Source organism: Lagopus muta, chromosome Z (assembly GCF_023343835.1).
Source record: "Lagopus muta isolate bLagMut1 chromosome Z, bLagMut1 primary, whole genome shotgun sequence".
Taxonomy (NCBI): Eukaryota; Metazoa; Chordata; class Aves; order Galliformes; family Phasianidae; genus Lagopus; species Lagopus muta.
The window spans coordinates 74664973-74687620 of NC_064472.1; the positions used below are offsets into that span (position 1 = coordinate 74664973).

At 49.2% G+C, this 22648-nt stretch overlaps 1 protein-coding gene across 4 annotated transcripts in view; it reads left to right on the forward strand.

Moving 5' to 3' along the window:
• Positions 1–22648, forward strand: part of CORO2A (coronin 2A) — a 48494-nt gene that overhangs the window by 2156 nt on the left and 23690 nt on the right. For 2 of the 4 annotated variants that reach the window (XM_048930603.1, XM_048930606.1), the window contains exon 1: positions 15614–16027. The exons of the other annotated variants lie outside the window; for them this stretch is intronic. In XM_048930603.1, the coding sequence (XP_048786560.1) occupies positions 16025–16027 (3 nt within the window). In that variant the 5' untranslated portion in view covers positions 15614–16024. Of the gene's footprint in view, positions 1–15613; positions 16028–22648 lie in introns of those variants that run through there. 4 annotated transcript variants of the gene reach the window in all.

Sequence of the window (22648 nt, forward strand, 5' to 3'; positions counted from 1 at the left end):
AAGCTGAGCAGCTCAGGCTGTGCAGAGCTGGCTGGGGCAAACCGCCGGCAGCGTGCAGCAATTACAGTGGCGCGCCTTCTGCCTCCTCGCTGCAGGAACAGGAAAGACCTTGGGGTAATCCAGGAGGCTCTGTGGGCCGAGGGGGTTTGATGCACACAGGGTGATGCTGGCTGGTAAGAGGAGCCAACCTGGCCTGGTATTTCCAGGGATTTCCCCTTTGCGGTATTACAGGCTTGCCAGCAATTCTCCATTTTGAAAAGACGCTCGCAGGGCTGTGCTAGGCTAATGCTGACGTTTGCTCTTCCCAAGGCAATTTGTGACATTTGCAAATAGGCCTTCTCAACTCACAGCCAAGCAAAGATCTTTCTCAAACACAACCAGTGCCCATGGAAGGACCACTGGCAGCACACGGCCTGGAGGCCATTCTCCCTTTCTCTCTTCCTGCTTTGTTTCACCCAGCATTGCACACTGCCGTGCACAGCCTTCTCAGTCCGTTTCTCTTCATAGCATCATAGAATCACAGAATCGTAGAATGGGCTGGGTTGAAAAGGACCACCATGATCATGTAGTTTCAACCCCCCTGCTGTGTGCAGGGTCGCCAGCCCAGGCTGCCCAGAGCCACATCCAGCCTGGCCTTGAATGCCTGCAGGGATGGGGTACCCTTCTGGGATGTGCAGGGGCTGTGCTCGCCCTCTGCTCTGGTATGCAGGGAACGGATGCTCACTCTGCAGAGGGATGGCCTTGTGTACCTGTCTGCACCACCTCTCTATCACTGCAGGGCAAAGTGGCCAAGGAGGACAATAAGGAAGATAAAGCAGCAGCAACTCACGATGCCTATGGTATTTTTACGACTGAATTTGAGGCAAAGTTCATGGAACCTGATTAGATAACTTCCAGGAAAGCGGGACAGGCTGAGCAGCTCCATCTTGCTGTTTCTCCCGCAGCCCCTGGAGCTGTGCGTGGACAGGGAGGGCAGTGGGGAGGGAAGGGAGGCTCGTCAGGGCTGCTGGGTCGTGGTTACACAGGCTTTTAGAAAAGCATAACTGCTGTTGTGCCTCAGTCGCTGGCAAATCTGCAGCACTCCTTCCTAAGGAAGCTCACACTGACTTTGTTGTGAAGGCTGTCTGATTACATGAAAGATGCCAGGAAGGACCAATCTTCCTTTTTGATCCTCTGGTTTCTTCCATTCGACCTGGCCTGCGAAAACAGCCTGTGCTGGCAAAGAAACAGTGGGATAATAGGCACAGAAAACCCAGACAGCTCTTTAATTGCATCAGACAAATAGAAGTCAAAGATTGTCTTGCTAACATCTACTTAAATGTAATTAGTTTACATTATTTTTCTCTGCCATTTTCTCTAATTTAATTTGGATACCAAAATACACACAGTGGAACAAAAAATCAGAATAGCACTGTTTCAAGTTCATGTTCTCATTAGTTCCAGCTCCTCCTGTGCACAGAGGCTTTTTTCCTTAAAGTCAGGGAGGATCAGAGCCTCTTGTCTGACACCTCCCACCTGCGGCCAAGCTGGTGGCTCATGTTTCCCTTCGATTTTACAGAGGTCTTCATGTTAGTAACTGATGCCTGAAGTCTTAATTGAAAAGATTGATCTTGCTAATGAAAGCTTGGCATCTTCCACAGAGATTAATTGAAGTTTAGTGCCCCACAGTCTTAAAAATCATGGCACGTGTCAAAAGGCTGAGCTGGGGTTTGGAAAGTCTCTGCAGTCCTGATGGTCCTGACCTCACAGCCCATGGTGTCCATTTGAGGCTCGTGCCCTCCACTGTACACTAGGTCCAATAGCTGTGGTGTGATGCGTCCTGTCAAGCACACAGATTCTTGAAGCTGGCAAATGCAGGCACTTCCCTGAGCTCTTGTAAGTAAATGCTCGAGTGGGAGTGTGATGCTTTCATCTCTATTGGCGGCCAGGCTGTGTTTCAGGGAGCTCCTGGCTCCTGTGGTGTTTAAAACAGAAGGAATCTCAACTATCTTTTTGGATGATTGTTCGTTCAGTCTGACGAATCAGAACATGACCCAGTAAATGGAAGAGGAAGTTGTTAATTATTTGGAAAATAATGAGGTGTGTTTTTAGCAGCAAAGAGGAGGACTGATGGCAGGAGCTCCACAAAACAATGCGTAACTAGCAGCTTAAACAGGATGAATTTCTAAATAATGTCATCCACTGCAGAACAGCATTCTCTGGAAGCAGGGGGCATCCCTCAGCCCACCGGTAGCTGCTGCCATCCTGCAGAGGCTCATCTTCCCTCTGGGATTCAAAGACCATCGCTCCCAAAGCATCTCCCCAGCAGGACCGTGTCAGGACAGCTGACATAAAGTGACCAAAGGGATATTCCATGCCATATGATACCATGCAGAATAAGCTTGAAAATGGATGGGTGGGTGGGCAGCTGCTGCTTGGGGACAACAATCGGCAGGTGTCGAGCAATTACTTGTACCTCACCTGCTTTGTAAATACACTGTTACTCTTATTTCTCTCTTTTCTGACTTCACTTTTAACTGAAGTTCTGTGAAAGCTACCTTTTTTCCCCAGTTCTCTCCCCCATCCCACTGGGACAGGGGAGCCAGCAGAAGGCTGTATGGTGTTTAGCTGCTTGCCAGATTAAACCACAACAGCAGTGCAGGAGTAAAGGCAGTGAGGGACAAGTTCGGCTTGGGAAAAGTGTGCCTGAGAGGGAAGATGGCATATGGCCTTTGAAAAGGATGATGGGATGGAGGGCTCAGATAGGGAGCGATTGTTTCTCCATTTATCAATGCTCAAGAATTACAGGATACAGATAAACTCACTGACACAGGATGTTGAGGATGTGGTTCAAAAAAAGACTGCTAGACAAATCTGCAGGCAGAAAATCCATTAGGGCTTGTTAAACAGACAGATAAGCCCTTGGCTCAAAAAGTCCCCAAGGCACAGATGTCCAGAGCTGACTCAAAAACAAAAAATAATGTTGCTTTGGATATCAGCTAAGGTGGAGAAATAGGCTTGTTTGGAAAGTGGCAGCCACAGAGGGAGGGACGGGGAGATTGTAGGGTGGAATTTGGCTGGGACACAGAGATTGGGCTGGGCTGCTCCTCAGCTGGAAGGGCTGGAGAAAGGGAGGATGCAGAGGGACAGAGATTTGAGGATATTAAATCTGGTACTGGAGATGTGTGAAGGGATGGGGACAGGCAGGAATGAAGCGTGTAGGAAAGTAAGCACTGTATGCAAAGAGAGGATGATCTTCATTGCTGATAGATGGGACGTGTGAAGAGGGGGACTGGTTACAGAGGAGAGCAGTAGCTGTGGGGTGATATGGAAGAAAATGATCAGAGATGGAAGTACATCCATAAACAATGTCAAACAGAGCAATACTGGGAGGAGGGGAGGTCAAGCAAACAGTCCCATGTGAAGATGGGCAAGGCTGAAGATCAGAGAAGGATGTCTGGAAAGGCATGCAATGACTGATGTCACCTAGGTCACCTCTGCGTTAAGTGCAGGCACATCTACAGTGCGAGAGAGGTTGGACCTGTGGTTTGAAACAAGTGCTTCCTAGACTTCATATCCACAGGCATTTTGAAAGTTTTAATTTGACCCAGCCAATCCCATTAGCAGATGGATTTGTGGAGCACCACTAATTTCACCTGGACTGAATCCTGTCTCCATGTTGCAAGGCTGCTTTGCAATGCAAGCTGGAGTGCAGTAAATGAGATTTGCTTCAAACGTGTGCTCACAGCCTGGCCCAAACACCAGCCCTGCGCTGCTCTGATGGATCAGGTTCAGAAAAATACTACTGGTTTCCCAGGCAGTGAGCATTTGCCAAGCCCAGTGGGTGAATGAATGGGCACAGAGTCTCGTCTGGCAGGGAATGCATCAGTAGTCCTTCCACTTAGCCAGCATAAATCAAAGCTAGAGTAAGAACTGAAAAGAGCAAAAAGCAGACTGGCTATCCTTTCTCTAGATGGCAAATTGATTTTTAGGCTTGTGATGCGGTAGTAGAGTGCAGTGGCCTTTGCCTCTGCTGCAGCTGCCTTTGCCACACACTCTTGCTGTCTTGTCGTGCCTCAGATAAGTGGGACCTACCATTAGAGAGTTCAAAAGTGAGTTAGGAATTTTCCAGAAAGCAGGGAGATGCCAATTTTGATTTAATCAGCAAGTCAAAGAGAAAAGCCTCAGCTGGAATTGTAAAGCATTTCCACAGGCAGTGCTTATGTGTGGAACAGCTCCCCCCACTCCCATTTCTGGGGGCCCCTACGTGTTTTTCTATGTAGATGATGCTGTAAGGAAGGGGGAAGGTCTCTGCACCTCTGGGCTGCAGAGAAGAACTGGTGGCACCCACAGCTCTTGGACTTGAAAGAAGAGATGTGGGAAAGAGGAGATGTGGGAAGGTCCCTAACCAGCACAGGGGCTCCACGTGGACTCCTTTAGGAAACTAACCAAGGCCTTGGGGTTCCCTGAAGATGACCAAATCCCCCAAACCAGTGATGGCTTTGCTGCAGAGAAATTCCCCTGCACTTTGGCCTACTGTCATGGTTTAACCCAGCAGGCAGCCCAGCATAGCTGTTGGCTCTTTTTCCTCCAGAGACTGGAGAGACAGTTGGAAAAAAATGTAAAACCCATGGGCTGAGGTAAAGACAGTTAAATAGGAGAGAAAATAGGAAGAGAATAATAACAACAATCATAGGAAATATACAGAGCAAGTGATGCACAAGGAATTGCTCACCACCTGCTGATCAGCGCCCAGGCAGTCTCCAAGCAGCGGCTGCACTCCAGGCCAGCTCCCTCCAGGTTTAATGCCCAGCCTAACGCTGTATGCATGGCACATCCACTCTGGACAGAGTGGGTTAGCTGTCCTGCTTCTGTGCCCTCCCAGCTCCTTGTGCACCAGCCCCCTCACTGTCAGGGTAGCATGAGGACACCTTTGTGCAGCGCTGCTGAGCAACAACTAAACCATAGGGGTGTCAGCAACACCGTTCTCCTACATCCAGAACACAGCCCTATACCAGATACAGGGCAGAGATTTAACTCTGTGCCAGCTGATGCGCCTGAGGTACCCACGTGCCATGGAAGTCTTCAAACATGCTCAGACCTCATGGTAAAGGGCAGCGGGATCAAGCATCCTTACTTTGTCATACAAGATGGCAGGCTGCTGGACCCGACTGCCTATTTTTAATGGGGAACTGAACTTTGGCCCCCGAAAGTCAGGGGTTGGCTAGGCCTTGGGCAGCAGGAAACTTCTTCCTGTGAAACATAAGAGTGAGAGTTCTGGTCCTGGGAGAGGCTGCTGAGCATGCAGGTCAGATGATGAGCTTTTCAAGACTGTCTTCTGACAGTAAATGTGGCAACGTCTCCTAAAGTTTATGTGTTTCACCACTTCCTTTTTATGCTGAGTTTTTGTGGGGATGAAGGGGCTTTGAGTTTTTACTGCTCTTCAAAACAGGATTGTTCTATTTGCTTTTCTTTTGCAACAGAGCAGGTTCTTGCCAGGGTAGAAAAGCTCCGTGAGTTGGAATTTGCCCTCTCATTGAATTCAGAAGCACATTAGTACTCACAAGGAAGCTGATAAGCAATAATATTTTCTTTGCTGCCCAGGTAACCAGCGAAGTGAAAGAGGGTATTGTCTCTGGGGAATGTGAGCGAGTCAGCGTTATCTTTCTGATGGAGCACACAATATCTCAGAAAGCTGGAGCTGAACCCATGGAAGCAGGGGTTTGCACTCAAAAAGTCAGGGCTGGCTCCTGCCCTTCCTGGGAGCTCTGATAAGTATGATGAAAATGAGCTGAGTTTCATGGTCATTTTAGTTCTCAAAGAACACGCTGACTTGTGCAGATTGTGCCCTTGACACCTCATCTTTCTTTCTGCCGGGGCTTTCAGAGTAGAAGCAGGAGGGCAGCAGACGTGGGCAGTGTGGGGACAGGGGAGGCCGAGCCACCAGAAAGTGCTGTGGTCACTGAGTGTGGAGTCATCCCTAAGGGATTCTCCATCCCTCCTGGCAGGCACAAACTGACTTCGCATCAGCATAACTGCCCTCACGCTCTTCCAAAGGCTGGGCCCTGTTCTCCAGCTTGATTTCTGATTGACATAGGTTTAATAGTCATGAGACCATTTTCTGTGACCTGGGAGAATTCATGTGCAGCATGGTGATGTTTCACTGCCAAGACTTCAGGAGCTCCATGCTCCCTTGGTAGCAGAGTGGCTGTGATGGTACCACAGATGCCTCAGAGCCCTTTGCTCCAGGGTGAGTTGTTTGTGCTGCCGAAAGGAAAAGCAGTGCTTGTCTATAGCATTTGCAGGGAAGTCCAAGATTTGGCAATAGATGCTCTGGGGAAATTCCCAGCCTCTGGGCTTCCTAAGCAACCCTTCCTGGGCTGTGCAGCCTGCTTTACTCTTCTCTGTGGCCTTGAGAGAAACACAGCTCTCTGTAACCTTCAGTGAAGGTAAATGTCAACTTCTGCACCTGATTTGCAGTGACACAAACAAAGGCTGGAGCCTCCTGGCAAGAGAGCAGCTCTTCAGTGAAGGCCAGAGGGCTCTGGTGGGCTACAAGTCCAACCATTCACCTGGGTACTTGCTGCGAGCCCAGGAGGGCTTCCCAAAGAGGCTCTGAGATCTCCATCCGTGGCCAACATCTCCGTGTTGGTCTGCCAGGCTCAGCTGGGCTCCTCAGTGAGCCTTGCTGAAGGCAGGGCTTGTGATGCTCAGAACGGCCACCTGGCCTGATTTTGTCTTCTGATTCTGTATGCTTCATTGCTGTTGCTTTATTTTTGCTTCTCCTGCTTAACCCAGAGGAGGCTCAAGTACACATGTGGTGTAAGACCAGCAGCGCAGTAAGGAACTCACAGCCTGCTTTTCACGATGTGTCTTCTCTTTACAGTGTTCTGGGGGATCCCACCCACAGGCAGCTTTGGGGTCCTCCTCAGGTCCCCTGGCAGGGCTTTCCCTCTGGCAGCCCCTTGGTGGCTGCTGGAGGCTGAGTGACAGTTCTTTTATTTGCTTTCCACTCTGCTCCCGGACTCTGCTGTTGGCTGTGCTCGGATGACCCAGTTAAAAGCAACCTGGCTGAGCTATTTCTGTGAGGCACGTATGCTCCCTTGCCCATCTCCCTGCCCTATCAGCATAGAGAAGAATGCAGTTGTGCAGTACGAATGGGTGGCAGAAGCACCATGGGCGGATGTCAGCTTTGGAGAGTTTTTATCCTGCACCTCACTCTGCCCTCCTGCCTGCCTTGGGAAGTCTGATGTGGCTTCCACTGTGACCAAATACAAACGCAGCTGAAAGCACATCCGGGAAGGTGATACTTTGGGTTTCTCTGTCTCTGCTTTTCATTGTGGAGAACAGCTTCATTTCAGTCCTGGCGTATGCGCTTAAAATTATTTTGAGGTCTGGAACACTCAGTGTATCTTTTACCATGAAAAAAATCCACGTCTGATGTGTTTTGGTTATGCCCCTGGGCTTTGCCAGGCTGCCTTGGGCCCTATGCTGGAAGGATGCTGCGAGGTGATGTGACACTGTCTCACCTCTCTATGTCACCTGATAGGTCTGTGTGTGCTGTGGGGTCCCACTGGCACGGAGGAGGATTGGACATGCCTCCTCCCAGGCGTCCTGGCCTGCCTAAACTGAAAACATGGAGCAGTGGGGCTTCTGAGCACGGTCAGGAGGGCTCACGCCTCACTGTCTCATGAATGAGGAAATAACTTGTTTCCTTCTTGAGTAATTTCTGCACCTTCCAGTTCATGCCCTCCTTGTGCAATGTTGATACTCCAGGCAGAAGCTTCTTTTACACCCAGCTTTCCAGGCAACTCTGTTTCAGCGTTTTTGCAACACTGGAGAGCCGCTGCTATTTTGCAGTGGGGAAGGGGATGCTCTGCAGCAGGGGAGAGGAGCTGTGCTGGGGGGCACCTGGTTTGTCTGGGATGAAGGGGGAGCTCGGGCAGGGCTGCAGCCCCAGAGCCCTGTGCTTTGAGGCGGGGGGGGGGGGTGAGGGGAGGCACGTGTCGTTTTCCAGAAGTGCACCCAGCCCTTAATCTGAGCCCCTTGGCGGTGGGTGTGGATCTTTAGGAACAAAAGGCAAAGAAAGGCAATTGATAAAATCAGGGCCCGTCGCGGGATGGCTGATTTAATGGCTGGTTCCCAGCTGGCTGATCTGAAAGGTTTCCAGCCAGAGTGGCAGATAGGGTTGTTTTTCCTAGAACATGCCTCTGAGCAGCTGTGAAAGGCTCTTACTGCCCGGCAGAAAGGCGTGCTGAAAGGTTTTTATTTGCTGCTGTGGATTGATTGGGGTACAGCTGCTCAGGACGACGTTCTGCATTATTCATGTGGTAGATACCTTCGCTAAAAGCTAATGCACAGCCTGGAGGCTGCGGGAAGCGGTGCGCTCCTTTGTGTGGTTCTGTTGGTTCACTGGAAAGCCCGGACTACACTTAAGCTTTTTTTTTTTCTTTTTCTTTTTTAAGAATACGGAGATTGATAAAGCAAATAGAGGAATGTGAGCTAATGGCTCTCCTCCTCCGTTCTTGTTTACAGTGACCTGCCGAATTTTCAATTTTAGGGTTTTTTTTTTTGGAACGCATCGTTTGTATAAAACTTCTAGGCAGACTGGTCCTGTTCGTGAGACTTCACCTGTAGCTTAGTTTTCTCGTGGCACAGGGCTTAAACTGCTCCCCTGAAGGGGCTCAAGTGTCTGAGGTGAGGTATGCATGCCAAGGCAGGCTTTGAAAACTGAGCGTTTGCAGTAATGGAGCCCTGCACAGAGCTCCACAGATGCATATGCATTAGTTTTATCTGTGCGAATTCCCACTGGCGAGCTGGATGCCGGGGAACTCGGCTCCTGCAGCCACGGGAGGCAGCGTCTGCTCTTCTGCTGTGTGCTGGGGGACCTCAGCAGGGCCACGCTCCAAGATCCAGGTGCTCCGAGAGGACAAACCCCACCTCCAGGGCAATGTCCGTGCAGGCAGGGCTGCGGGAAGGGAAACTCCTTGCCCTGTGTTAGGGGGAACCGGGCTGTGCACCGGGAAGTGAGAGCTATGTTATCTGTGCTGTTTATTGCTCTCATGACAATAAATCTGTAGCCCCTAGGTTTCTAGTGGTGTTTAAAACAACATTTAGGACCAGTGCTCCATGGTTGACTTGGGATCCAAAGCAACTTCTTCCAGATGCGTCCTCCTTGGCAGCTTTGTTGAGCAGCAGACATGGAACTTGTGCAGCATGGTGTGCCTGGGATACCAACCCCAATAAAACATCTGCAAAAGGCAGGATAATGTTCCACATGTGCATCTCTTATAGGTAGTGCTGACATTTTTCTGTTTGCTTTTTTGAGGATGTACTCGCCATGCACATTAAAGTTTGGAGGGTGGAATCAGTGGGTGGGATGCTAGAGAAATGCAAGCTCTGAAATGTGAGCCTGAGTGCCTCAAATCTGTCAGGGTAGAGAAGAAAATGGCGTGGATGAGGGCAGGGGAAGGCATGCAGCCTGGGGCCCTGAGCAGCCCTGCAGGGGCTGTGGCATGGAGTGGGGTGCACACAGCTGGGGCAGGGGAGCGAATGGCAAAGGGCAGCAGCCACACACGTGGACCTGCGTGGTGGATGGCTGCTTACTTACAAAAGCAGTACATTTGGCAGGAATGTTTAGGTTTTCTATGTTGGAAGAGAGCCTTCTCCACTAGCTGCTAGAAGCATTGCTTTCTTACACGGAAAGAGACAATTTCTAGTTTGAAATGGAAGTGGGGAAAAATGGAATTGATAAAACCGGGGACGGCTTTATCTGTTGAGATGCAAAGGATGATCTGTGGTAGCTGTCTGGATTTCAGGAGCTTTCTGTGGACTGCAAGGCACCTGTAGCTGTTACCACTTTCAGTTTTCCAGTAAAAGCTGAAGCATGTACTTAAACTGATAAAGCCAGTGGTGTTGGTGGTCAGGTTAGACTTCATCCTGGCACCTAGAAACTAATCTAGAAGGGGATCTTCTTAAAGTGGAGAAGGCAAAGACACTCTTCAGCTAGTTTTTGCCTGTAGATGTGTATGTCTGCACAGGGGCATTTGTTTGTTGGCAAACCCCAGCACAGACAGAGGTGTAATGCAGCCTCTCAGAATCACAGAATGGCCAGGGTTGAAAGAGACCTCAAGGATCACAAAGCTCCAACCCCCCACCAATGCAGGGCCACCAACCTCCCCATTTCACAGCAGCCCAGGCTGCCCAGGGCCCCATCCAACCTGGCCTTGAACACCTCCAGGGATGGACGGGGCATCACAGCCTCTCTGGGCAGCTGTTCCAGCACCTCACCACTCTCACAGCACACAACTTCCCCTTGACATCTCCTGCACGTCATTGCAGCCTTGACTTTCTGTGGTGGAAGCAGCAGGATTTTTTGTAGTCCTGAGAAGACATCTTGTGACGGGAGCCCTGGCTACTGTTTTGTAATCTGAGCTCCAGGGAGTTGCTCCAGCTCTCCCATCACAGACAAGACAAGAGTTCTCCCTTGCATAAGACAAGATTGACCTGCTCTTGTGAGATGGCTGATAACACAGATGTTTGGTGTGCTGGACCTGGAGCTCAGTCTGATGTACTGGAAAAAAACAAAAACAGTTTCCAAAGACCCATGAGAAAAAAAAGCATGGAAGTAATGCATCTCTCTGCCACACTGCCATGAACAGCAAGTGCTTTGCTGTCCCACATACCGTCCATCAGCTCTGACATGCCCTGCTGTCACCCCATCAGCTTGGTTCTGGCTGGCAGGGCTCACAGGTGCTGGCAATATTGTCTTATTGGAGGGACGAGCTCAGAACCCACTGAAACCTGGCTAAATTCCTCTGCAAGAATGGGAAGGGAAAAACTGGGATTTGGGCTGCAATGGGGCTGACCGAGGTTAGGCTGTGTTCAGAGCTAGTGTGTGTGAGCCATGCTCAGTGCAGTCTGCAGGGTCCAGGCTAGGAACAGGATGTCTTTGAGGACACCAAAGAGAATGGAGACAAGACTCTAGCTCTAGACAAAGGGAATTGTATGCGTCTCCATAGAAAGAATGCCACAGCAACATGACAAAGGGGAACTTCTGGGAGGGACAGTGAACAGAAGAAGTAGAATGAGCATGGCGATCGACTCATGTCAGCACACTCTGATTTCCTCTCGTGAAGGGTGGTAAGCCCAGCAGACCCAGTGTAAAAGCAGGGCATTTCTCCTATCTTGGCTTCAGACCAATGTTCAGTGCTGCTGCATTAATCAAGATGAGGGGACTGTATACACCTGTCTATGGTAAGAGGGATGTAAATCTGGTGGAGGAGCTATACAGCAGCTTATGTGCCTGCGTGATCAAAATGGGAGAATCCATTGAGAAAAGCTTTGCAGGGTTCTCCCTGTCATCTGAAGCTGTTTGATATTTTTGTCGGTGTTGGGACAAAGGAAAAATAAACAGGAAACAAGAGGAGCAGGAAGGCTGCAGAAGGCAGGTCTCTGATTTGAAACTGCCTCGATGAGCTGCAGGTACAGTACAGCAGGAATAGGATGCAGCTGAGCTGTGAGAGGTGGGTGTATTTGGATGACATGATGCAGGCAGACTCAGAGCAGTCCTGCAGAAAATGACCAGGCTGTGGTTCATCTTATACTGAGCAGAACTCAATGACACGCTGCAGCAAGAAATAAATACGGACAGGAAAGAATCTGGTAAATCATAAAGAAAGCATATGCTCATCCATGTTAGTAAAATGGAAATATGCCAGCTTTAGGTGCAGCTGCTCTGAAAAAATACAGGTCAGCTGGGAGAAAGCAGAAGCAAGGAGAACAAATTCATCAGCTGCTGAGAAAACATGGGCAATGGCGAGAGAATTAGGTGTATCTGGAGAAGTCTGAAAAGCTGTGTGTCAGATGCACAGGAAAGCTTGCTGCGTGTAGAAGGGAACAATCTTTTCCCTGTGAGGTGGCTGAATAGGATAAGAAGCAAAGGACACAAAGGCTGCACAAAAGGAGATTTGGCTTTGAAAGCTCCGCAGTATTAAAGGCAGCTGAGAAGTGGTAAGTTCTGTAGGAAGTGCTGCTCCCTCACCGGAGGGTTTTAGAAAAAGATTCTCAGGGAAGGATGTAAAGAAATGAATGAGAAGAATAAGAGGAAGATGTGCTCCCAAGACCTGTGCGGATCTGCCTGTTTCCCACAGATGTGTCCTTCCTGGCAGCAGTGCAGGCGTGCAGCGAGGGTGGTGAGTCTATTTTGAACTTGGGTCTGCAGCACTCAAAAAGCAGGAGCTTCCCATTTCCACAGATCCTATCAACTTAAGGACCTTCAGTCTAAGGCAGTGCTGCTGCGTTGTTTTGTTGTGGAACTGTACTGGGTATTGGAAACATGAACACACAAAGATTCTGATGTTTGTTGGCACGGTTTGGCATTTGGGGCCAGGCTGGGATTTACAAAAGCTGTGCTGACCCTCCCTCTGTCTCACTTTTTTTCTGTGTTTCCACCATCTTTGTTCTTTTTCACTTCTTCGATCTCACTTTCCCTTTCCCAGTCTTACCTGAAAACCTAACATTGCTTTCCTTCTTATCTCATGAAGCTGATTTAAATGACGATGTGCTACAGTTTGCCTATTTTTGTTGCTTTTCAGCCACCTGGTTGAGTTGTTACAGCTCATCTTCCTTCTCCTAAGCATTGCTGGTCCAATGAGTCCCCTCCAGACCGTGTCCTGTAACAGAAGCTTCTCCCATTTTCTTTACAGTGAGTGCACATAGACATTTCTGGTCTGCTTTCACTCTGTCTCCCTGGAAATCACGTCTCACAGTCACAGTATGGCCAAGGATGGAGATAGCTGGTCGGACTGCCAGCTCAGTGCAGGGCTGCCTGCAGCACGATGCTCAGGACATTGTTTGGTTGTTGAGGACGGGCACAGACTCCACAGCCTCTTTGGGCAACCAGTTCAGCTACTGGACAATTTCCACATGAAGAGGTTCCTTCCTATGTCTGACTGCGTGCTGGAAGTCAGGCTGAAGGGCCTGTGCTTGCCTGGATCCTTCTTCATGCCTTTCTTGAAAATAGGAGTATTTGCCTTCTTTAGTCCTTCGTGACACCTTCCCTTCCATGACTTTCCAAGAAAAGCAGTGTTGGCCTTGGAATGACGTGACTGGCTCCCTCAGCCCCCGTGGGTTTGTCCCTTCTGCATGTCCAGTCTGCCTAATTGTTCTCCATCCCAATCTTAGTCCAATGAGGGCAAACCTTCCTTGTTCCAGATATACTCACCAGTCTCGGGGGCCTTGGGATTGCTGAAGATTAGTTTTACCAGCACAGTTTGAGATGATTGTGTTTGATACCTCAGCCTTCTTTGGTGTTTGTTCTCATTGCCATTCCTCAGCAGGCGCACATTTTCCACAGTTGTCCTTCTGATGGATGGTACCTGTTGAAACCTTTCTTGTTGCCTTCACATCCCTCACCAGATTCAACTTCACTTGGGCTTGTGACTCTCCAAGCCGTGTGCTTGGACACTGTCACGATATTTCTCCCCGGTTACTGTTTCCAGTTCTTGTGTGTGTCCTTTTAGTGGCTGACATTTGTGAGGACGTTCTTGTTTGTAATGTAATGCACATCAGTGCTGTTCTCTTGCATTTTCTGGCAAACCATTCTTGAGGTCGGAGAAAGTGGCCTTTGAAAATCCTGCTTCAGTTGTACTGGAGAAAGAATTCAGTAGTTCTTGTGCCATCTAGAAATTGCTCCTTACCTCTTTTGTTGGCTTTTTGTACATCAAATCTGCCTAAATTTACTAGCCCCCCCTATATCTTCTTGATTGTGCTTCAACTTCAGTTTCCATTGCATCCAGCACTGTGTTCTTTCCGTGCCACCTGCAACTGTTTTACCTACTGGGTTTCTTGCTCCTGGTCAGCAAGCCTTGTCATTCGTACTTAGATCTCCTTTCTGAGCATAAACAGAGTTGCAGTTAATGTTTGGACTTTCTGCCTCCTCTGGACAACAGAAAACATTTACACTGGCTTTAAGAGGGGAGTTGAAATGCTGGTGACCTGCACATTCCTGCTGCATCAGAGAGCAGTCTCGTTGCTTCCAGAGGGATGGAAGATTCAGAGGTACTCATGTAGTGCCCCTGGCTGCTGTTGCTGTTGTGTTAAACTTGTAGTCAGTTCTTAGCAATACATCTTCCATACTGACAGCAGCACATGTCACATAGTTTCAGCCAGATCCTTTCACACCTGAAGATAGGGAGCGCTTAAAATGAGAAGGGATAATGTGACCCTGTGAGCACAGCGTCTGGTGGCTGTATGAAGACTTTGCTTTGATTTAATAACTACAATTTCTTGGAAAGAGCTTATTATAAATGAAGGGCCCCTGGGCATGAGAGGACAGGAGAGAGGAGCATTCATTTATGACAGAGACCTTTATCCTGGGGAAGCAACAGCTGCTAATGGGACGAGATGAGAACGGTCCAAATCAGTGGAGCGAAGGAGTGCTTTCACAAAGCCTCTGTCTGCTCTTGCAACAGTCTGACAGCACAAAAGCTTCTTTGGTATTTTTAGGGGTTCCCTCCAGTTTTCTTGCAGCCCACAGACCAGGGCTTGCCGCACAGTGTGGTATATATGAGCAGGTCTGCATCATTAGTGACCCTTTCATTAAGTGACTTACACACAACACAGCAGGCTTTCCCTGGGCTGCTGGCACACGTCTCTGGGGACTGGAGGGGAGTGGTTCTGGAAGAACTCCCTGCTCTGCCTGTTCTCAGGCCATGCATGAAGAACAGTAAGCAGAAGACTGAAGGTCTCAGGTGCATAGGGGGGTCGCTCTGAAGCAGGTGGTGCAGGGCTCCAGGAGAGCCCCTGTCCTTTCCTCAGCAAGGCAGTGCTGGAGAAAGCTACAGCCACGCTGTTGCTGTGGACAGTTTTGCTAGGAGCTGTTCGTTAATGTTTGTGGCAATTCTGTCCCTGTTGCTGCTGCTCACTAAAGGGAAGAGAGGAGGGATCGTGGTGAGCTGTGAAGAGCTGACTGCTCTGGTGAGATCACCTGAGAGCAAAGGTTGCCCAGGGTGGGAAGAATGGTGGTGGAGCAGCTCGTGCTCCAGGAGGCTGACTGCTCGTGCCTGAGCCTGATCTGTGCTCACATGAGGGATGCTGTCCTGTCTTCCAAATCCCTTCAGGGATGAGTGTGTCTTACTGACAGAAAACTGTTCTCCTAGTGTTTGGTTTAACAACAGGGACATGTTTTCCCACTTTCTTTTCCACTGGAGAGCTTTTTATTGTCTTGAAAGCTGGTGGCAAAGAAGGACACAAAGGACTGAAAACTGAAACCCAGTGCTGTACCTAGACGTTAGCATTCCAAACTAGCACAAGCAGACACCTTTCTTGCTGCTTGCTTGTTTAGTCATTGCTGCACTCCTGCCAGGGGTTGCAGCCAACAGCCATTTCTCTGCTCAGGGCTAGAAAAAGAGGTGTGAAATGTGGAGACTGTGAGGTTGGAAGTTGTAAAGCCACCAGAAAGTTCCTCTACGCACTTTTTGTCCAGTCTGTCACTTGGGGCAGGGGCAGGGTCTGCTGGAACACGTGTGCTGCAGAGAGATCTTTGCTCTGTGGGAGAAGCATTGGTAATGTTATTCAGAGTAAATATAACGACCTGATATTTGTAGAGTGCTTTTCTTGCTGTTGCTGTAATGATCCCAGCCTAACTGTGTGGAACTGAAACTTGGTCAGCTTGTTTGGTTACTCTTACTACTACTTTGGTTACATCTCCTGCAAGCACTTCTGAGTCTCCCTGGAGTGCAGCAGCCTGGGGAGAGATGTTTTCTGTGGGTGGCGTAAGGAACGCTGTGCCTGCTGACCCGACACCTGCAGGGCTGTACCTGGCTGTGCCCTGACAGCGCCGTGACAGTGGGGAGCCCAGCAGCAGGCAGCCCTCAGTCCCTCCGGTGCCCTGGCAGCTGCGGGGCAGCTCTGAGCAGGGGGCAGCACCCCTCCACGTGGGGTCTCTGAGACGCAAACCGTGTGCCTGAGCAAGGACCACATGGGAGCAGGAAGCAGACATCTGGCTTCAGTGTAAACCTATTGGGGGACCTGTGGAGGGAGGATGGTGAGTACTCCTATGGGGCTGCTCTGTACGGCCCGCTTGGTACGGAGTCACGTCATGAAATTTACAGCGCATGTAGCTGGCTGCCAGGCGGAAAACCAGCAGTATTCCGTGATGCATTAATGACTGCGTTCAAAGTTATGTATTTAACCGATTCCTTCCCACAAGCCCTGGCACATTTGGACTGGTTGTGTCCCTCCTGTGTCCCACATTCAGTGTGATATGTGGTGTGGGGCAGGTGAAGCTGATTTCACGTATGTCCTGCTCTTGTCATCTGTCCCTGTGTGTTAACAAACTGCCATTAGCTCACTAGCCTTAGCAGAGCTGGGGGAGCTTTTTTTAAGTCTCCCAAGGTGACTCCTCTGATCTTTTGGCAGCAGGTTACATAGTTCATTTTTTGGATGGGGAGAGGTAAATGTGGAGATGACAGGATAGTGAAGAGAGAGGATTTGGCAGGAGAAGGATAAGCAGAGTGAAACTGAGCTGAAGGCAGTAAAAAGAAAGCAGAGAGGGAAGACCATGGACCTAAGCAGATTTTGGGAAGGCTGGTGACTCTTGCTTTGTTTGGTTTTATTACCTTCAGCTGAATGCATGCAAGAGTTTTGTTCTGTGCATGGCTGAATCAGGGCTGAAAAGTAGACAAATACTGTCTTTTAGCCATCAATCCTAATTACACTTCAGTCTGTTTGTTTGCATGCAGTTGGAAGCCTGGTTCTCTCGTGGCACTCTCCCTGGATATTTCTGATCAGTGTTCTCAAGAGGCCAGCACAGTCACCCTAAGGTTTATTTTTTGGCTACGGAAACATTCCTAAAAATGACGAGGTTGAAAGATGCAATATATAACCTGTACAATATAAGCTTAGCATTCGCAAGAGGAAAGGAGAAAGTTTTCATAGCACTGCGCATTGAAATATTCATGGTAGCTTTCAAAATCTCCCCTTATCAGCAGTTGCATTCCTTTATTTGTTCCTATTTTGTCTCTTTTTGACCCTGCTTGCGTGATAAGGAACAAAGGGTAGATTAATTTTTTTCTGTTGTTTTTCTGCTTTTCAAACTATTGCTAACGCTCAGATTAGGACCTCAGAAAAATCATTCAGGACGGTAGATTCCTTGATGGGGGGAGGGCAGGGGAAAGAGTGTCCAAATTGTCAGGCTGGATTACCTGGACACGGTGCTTTTCAGGGTGGATGATGAGGGAAAGGCAGAGCTTGGAAACCTGCCTAGGAACAAAAGGAAACAGCACCTAAAAGCGTTGTGGAAGACTCACAGCACAGCTTTCCCAAGGGCTGCTGAGCAGTGAGGTCTCCGGGCACTGGCAGAATTTCAGGCGTGCTCTGCTGCTGCCAGGGCAGCTCTGCTGGGCTGCAGCACAGGCCATGCTTAGCACAGCTCTCGTGGGAAGGGAAGGCTTGTTGAGATGAAACTGCAGAGAGCAGAGGAAAGACAATCTTTATCTTAGATGTCAGTGGTGGGTATTTGTGCCCTTCAGCCCGAGAAAAAAGAAAACAGTTGTTTGACACGGGGGTCGTACCATCTGTATTGTGCGTGATGAGCTGGAAAGCTCTCAGCCCGGTGGTGAGGTGTGCTGAGGAGTGCAAGCATTTCTGCTTGTGTTTGGATGGGGAGAGTCTTGTTTATGTGGTGGTGTTGTGTCAGACTGCTCTCCTGGAGCTCTGAGATCAGCCCTGAGATCAGTGGCAGCAATGAGAAGACAGGTCTCCCTTTGCTTACCTGAAAGTGGGTGGGACTGCACGGCATTCTGTTAGACCTCACAAGCTGTGATTCAGCCTTCAAAGTCAGCACAGGCTGAATTGAGTGCTGCTTCTGCAGTTCATGCAGCCTTCACGTGCCCTGCTTCAGCACCAGGATTGCAACATGGTGCTGTGAGGGACTCCTTATCGCTCCACAGGTAGTGAAGAACAGGATGAAGTGGGCATTCTGTGTGAGGAGAGCTCAGAGAGCCAATGTGGTTTTGACAACAGCAGTAAAACAAAGTCTGCATGCCTTCTTCTGGCAGTGACACAGTGCCAGGGCAGGCACCCTGGAGATAGCATCTGGTTATCAGCAGCAACACCCTTCACCAGCTGTGTGTCTCACCCCATTCAGGAAATGCCTTTTTATGCCTGGAGGCCCTGGATTGCACCCTCAGGGAATTTCTGTGCCAAGCTGCTCTGGAACGTTTTCTGTGCCCGTTGGCTTCAGGCTGTTTTGGGGCAGCTTGGGGCCAGACTTCCCTGAGAAAAATGCTGGGCCAGTTATGTTGCAACCAGCTGGCCTCAGCTCACAGGTGGTCTTAGCCTGCCTAGCTTGAAAAGCTTTCCATGCCCAGGGGCCTCCCAGAATCTACACTGATGGAGGCCCAGGTGGTCCAAGCAAAATGAGATGTTTCTTCTGCCCTGTGGACTTGTTTGTGCATCTGCTGCGAGTTCTCTGGATGGCATCGTTTTGAGGGCTTTGTGCCTCCATCTCCTTCCTTCCTTCCTTTTCCACAATATTTTGTAATCTCTGCTTCTGATGGTCTGATCCCGTCAGACCCATTTCTCCCACGTTCAGCTCTGCACCCAGGTTGTGCCTTCCCTCTGCATGCCCGTTTTGCAGTTCCATGCAGCTTTCTAAGCTAATCTAAGGGAAATAGAGCCTGCTTGCTTTCATGGGGACACAGCAGCAGGCTTAAACTCATAAACTCTACATCAGCCAAACAAACTCAGACTTCTGGCGTTCATCTCCTACTGTACCACCTCTGATGGCTCTGAGCTCTGAGCTATGTTTCACAGCAGCCATTCGGTCCTGTCACTGGCAGCTGTAATGGCTGCTGCTAATCAGCTTGGCTTGCAGCATGGTGCTGTGATGAAGCACATTGCTCTGTGTTCGCAATATCAGAGTTTTGCCTTGGATGTTAAGAATTGCAACTCTTCATATGGCTGTTAGTATTTCAGTTGTAAACAACATAAAAAGAAGATGGCAGGTGTCCTGCCAAAGGAACAGCGTGGGTCCTGTGGGCAGATGAAGCGCTGCCTCACAGAGGCCTGCTGCACATGAAACTACAATATTTCTTCTCTGTTCCTGCTCTGTTAGTCTGTCTTCCTGCCCAGACCAGGATCAGTTGTAGCTCTGTGGTCATTGCTAGGCTGTAATCAGTGCTGCTTGGTAAACGCCTCTGGTGGAGATTGATAACTTTCCCTCTTCTGCAACTGAGAGTTGTATTGCTCCCTAACTGGAGGCTGTGATACAGCTAAGGCACAAGCTCCTTGACTGTCTCCCCTAGACTTTGAAAGCAAGTGGTTTGAACCCTCCCTGAGGACTTCTGTGTTTTAAGTCTATTATTGCAGCTTCACCCCTTATCCTCACAATGAAGCTGTGGGTCCTGGAAGCTAACAGTTCTGCTGCGTGCACTTGGGAGATGAAAAATGAAGGTCATGCCTGGCAGCCAGCACATGAGTTAATGGAGGTCCTGGCTCACATGGAGTCATCTCCCCTCTCCTGCGGGATCTGGTGTTACATGTTGTGTGTGTGACATGATAGAGTTGCAGGGCAGCAGATGGCATATGCTTTGGAGCTTGCTGCTCCCTTGAGACTGGGAAAGAGAGGAGGCTGGCACGCCTGCAGTGTGTCATGCAGGAGCTGGGCATGCTAAGCAGGATTTCCTGCCCCTGAACATCCTGCTCAGGTTACAGACCCATCTCACATCTGGCCTTTTCGTAGTCTGAACTCCTGCCTGAACTCAGTGGAGCACAGCCCTCAGTGGTGCTCACAGCCCTGCTGGAGATGCGTACACTAACTCACAATGAAGGAAGCGAGGTCTGGTTTGCAGCTCCTGCCCCCTGCACTGCAGGCTGGTTGGTGGCACAGCTGCACCTCCTGCATGGTGCCTGGGTGAGCTGAGGGGATCTCAGCACTGCCAATGGGACTCAGTTCCCTCTGCATCCTGCTGTGATGTGAACACCATCCATTTGTGCTCCATTTGTCCCACCTGTGAGATTTCACAGGTGAGCCTCGTAAAGGAGTCAGAGCTAAAGCACAGCAGTGTCCCTTCAGTGTTGCAGAATTGTATTTTTGAGGGCAGATGGCAGACATACACTCTGCATCTTTAACCATCATTTTTGTGGATGTCATGTAAGTCTTTCCACATTTATTCCTGGCAAACACAGAAGAGCCAAGGAGGATGTGTCTGAAGCAGCCCCGTGGTTTTCTGAGCAACTTTTTCATTGGAAAAGGAGTGTCACTCATTCTGGCCACTGCTCAGAATTGCTTCTGCTTAGTTAGTTTCTCTTAAAATATCAGACCCATGAGAGGCAAGGTCTGTATGACTGCATCTTTAACAGAACCAGCAGATTTTGAGAGCCATTGCTGACTGTGCTCTCTGCACCTGTGACTCTACTTATGCATACCCAGAAACAGAGCTAGGTTCAGACCTATTTTTTCACTACTGTGAAAAAATGTGCTGCACTTTGCAGGTATTTCTCTGCGTGCCTTGGGTCTCCATTATGCTGGGCCTCTTGTCCCAATCCCCAGTGCTTGCAAAAGGTTGAAGCAGAGAAAGCTTTCACAGTCACTCTCCCCTTCCCCTCAGCTATTAGGAGATGCAAGGACTTGCAACTATGACCTCTTTTTCTCTGCCTCCTTCTGCATCTTGGAGCTTGGATAATAGATACAGGTCTTTTTACACTTGCATGAGAGCTCCTTTGCTTTGCAGTTCAGGTTCTTCACACAATCAGATCTTTATCTCAAGGTAGCCCATTCTGTGTCCTTCTCCTTTCACCTCAGGAATCCAGGAATGCCTATTGTGAGGGACTTCAGGGAGTCTTTTATAACTAACTGTATGTCCTTGCTGTGTCTCCTTCAGTTGCATTAACCTCCATGTGGAGACACAGGAGCTGCTTCCTCTGTTTATGCCAGCAGTAAGGAACCATGAGGTAAACAGACGTGTTTTACTGTGTTTCATGTGAAGTACAGCATTTCTTTAATGAGATGAGAGTGTTCTTAGTAGTGGGACTGCACAGCTCAATGGGCAAACTCTACCTAGAAAATATTTTTCAGCCTGAAGAGCTTGCTTTGACTGACTGCTGCAGTCAGTGGTGAGTTGAGACCTTGGGAAAGCTTGCAGACATTTTTGTATCCTATTCCACCATCTTCCAGGAATAAAAAGGTTTTCAGATAAAAACCTCCCTAAATGGAAGAGGGAGGAGTGACACATACAAGCTCCCAAGTCTCTGTGAAAGCTCAGTGAGAAGAGAATGATGCTACACATTCTTTGCATCAGCCACGTGGTTAGACGTGTACGCACACTGGTACAGCCTGCACTGCCTCCCTCCATCCCGGTTAGTGACACTGGGATTTAGGTTAGGCAGGTCAGCAGGGAGGGAGGGAGAGTGATTCTTGGACTGCAAAGGCTGCGTTGCCTTCCTCCTGTCTCCAGGATGTGGAGGGCTCTGTCCTATGCTGCATGGGACTAATGGTCCCTTCACCACTCTTTTTTTTGTCCTTTCATCCATTCAGCATCAGCTGCTGTCCTGAGGCTGTTGCTCTAGACTGAGCCCCAAGTGTGTGGGGATCTTCTGTCTCAGATGGGAGAACTCGGATGCTTCTTGGGATATGCTGCTACCTGTGGGCAGTGTGACACAGAAGGGACTTGAGAGGTCTTGCAGTCAAGGAGGAAACCGGACACAAAAGTAGATTTACAGAATTCTTCTAAACTTAAGTCATGACGATGAGACCCCTCCTCCATTAAGGAAATGAGAGAGACCTTGCTCTTCTCTGGAGTTGAGGTTTCTTCTTAGAACAGGACAGTTGGTGGTTTTGTCACATCGTGGGTTTGCTGCTCCCAGTACCTCCCTCAAAGTGTCCGTGCCATTGTCCTCAGCTTTTGATGGAGACAAAGCCATCAGCTCCTAACTTCCAAGCAGAACAGTTAACCAGCTTGTTGCAGAGCAGTCAGCCCTTCCCCTGTGAAGGGCTCTGCATAGAGCTGACAAGGTCAGCCTGACTTCTTCCTGCCCCACAAGCAGAGGTGAGCTGAGGGTCCTCCAGCTGGGGCCTCAGTCTCTACCCAGCACTGCACACTCAGGATTTTCCAGATGCTGGGCTTTGACCTTGCCGTCTCACCCTGATCAGATGTGGCTGTGTAAAAGCAAGGACTCAAGGAACTGAGGCCAGCTCTCTAGTGCTGGAAAAAATCTAACACCATTAATTGTCCAAAACATTCTGGGGGAAATACACTCTTATGTGACTGTGGAAAAAGAAAAAAAGAAAAAAAACCAACATTTAATTCTCTCTTTAAAATGCACACATATACAGTTTTGTTTTTGAAGGGAGAGGCGCAAATTTTTGCAATAGAAAAAAAAAAGACCTGTCCTGTTGACAAAACGTTGGTGTATCTTTCTCCATTTTCTCCCCAGCATCCCTTTTACTAGTTGCTGTTTGCTACCTTGACACAGTTTTGAAAATGACTGCCTCTGCAAACTACAGTTCACACGAAATGGGGAAGGAACGTATTGTTGCCACTCCCTGCTGGAGGAGCAGTCTCCTCCAGCAGGTCTGCATGACAGATATCAGGTTTATGAGGCTGAAAGTCCTCACACAGGAGCACGTGCCCTCGTATGTTGCCAGTGGCGTTTTCAGCACAAC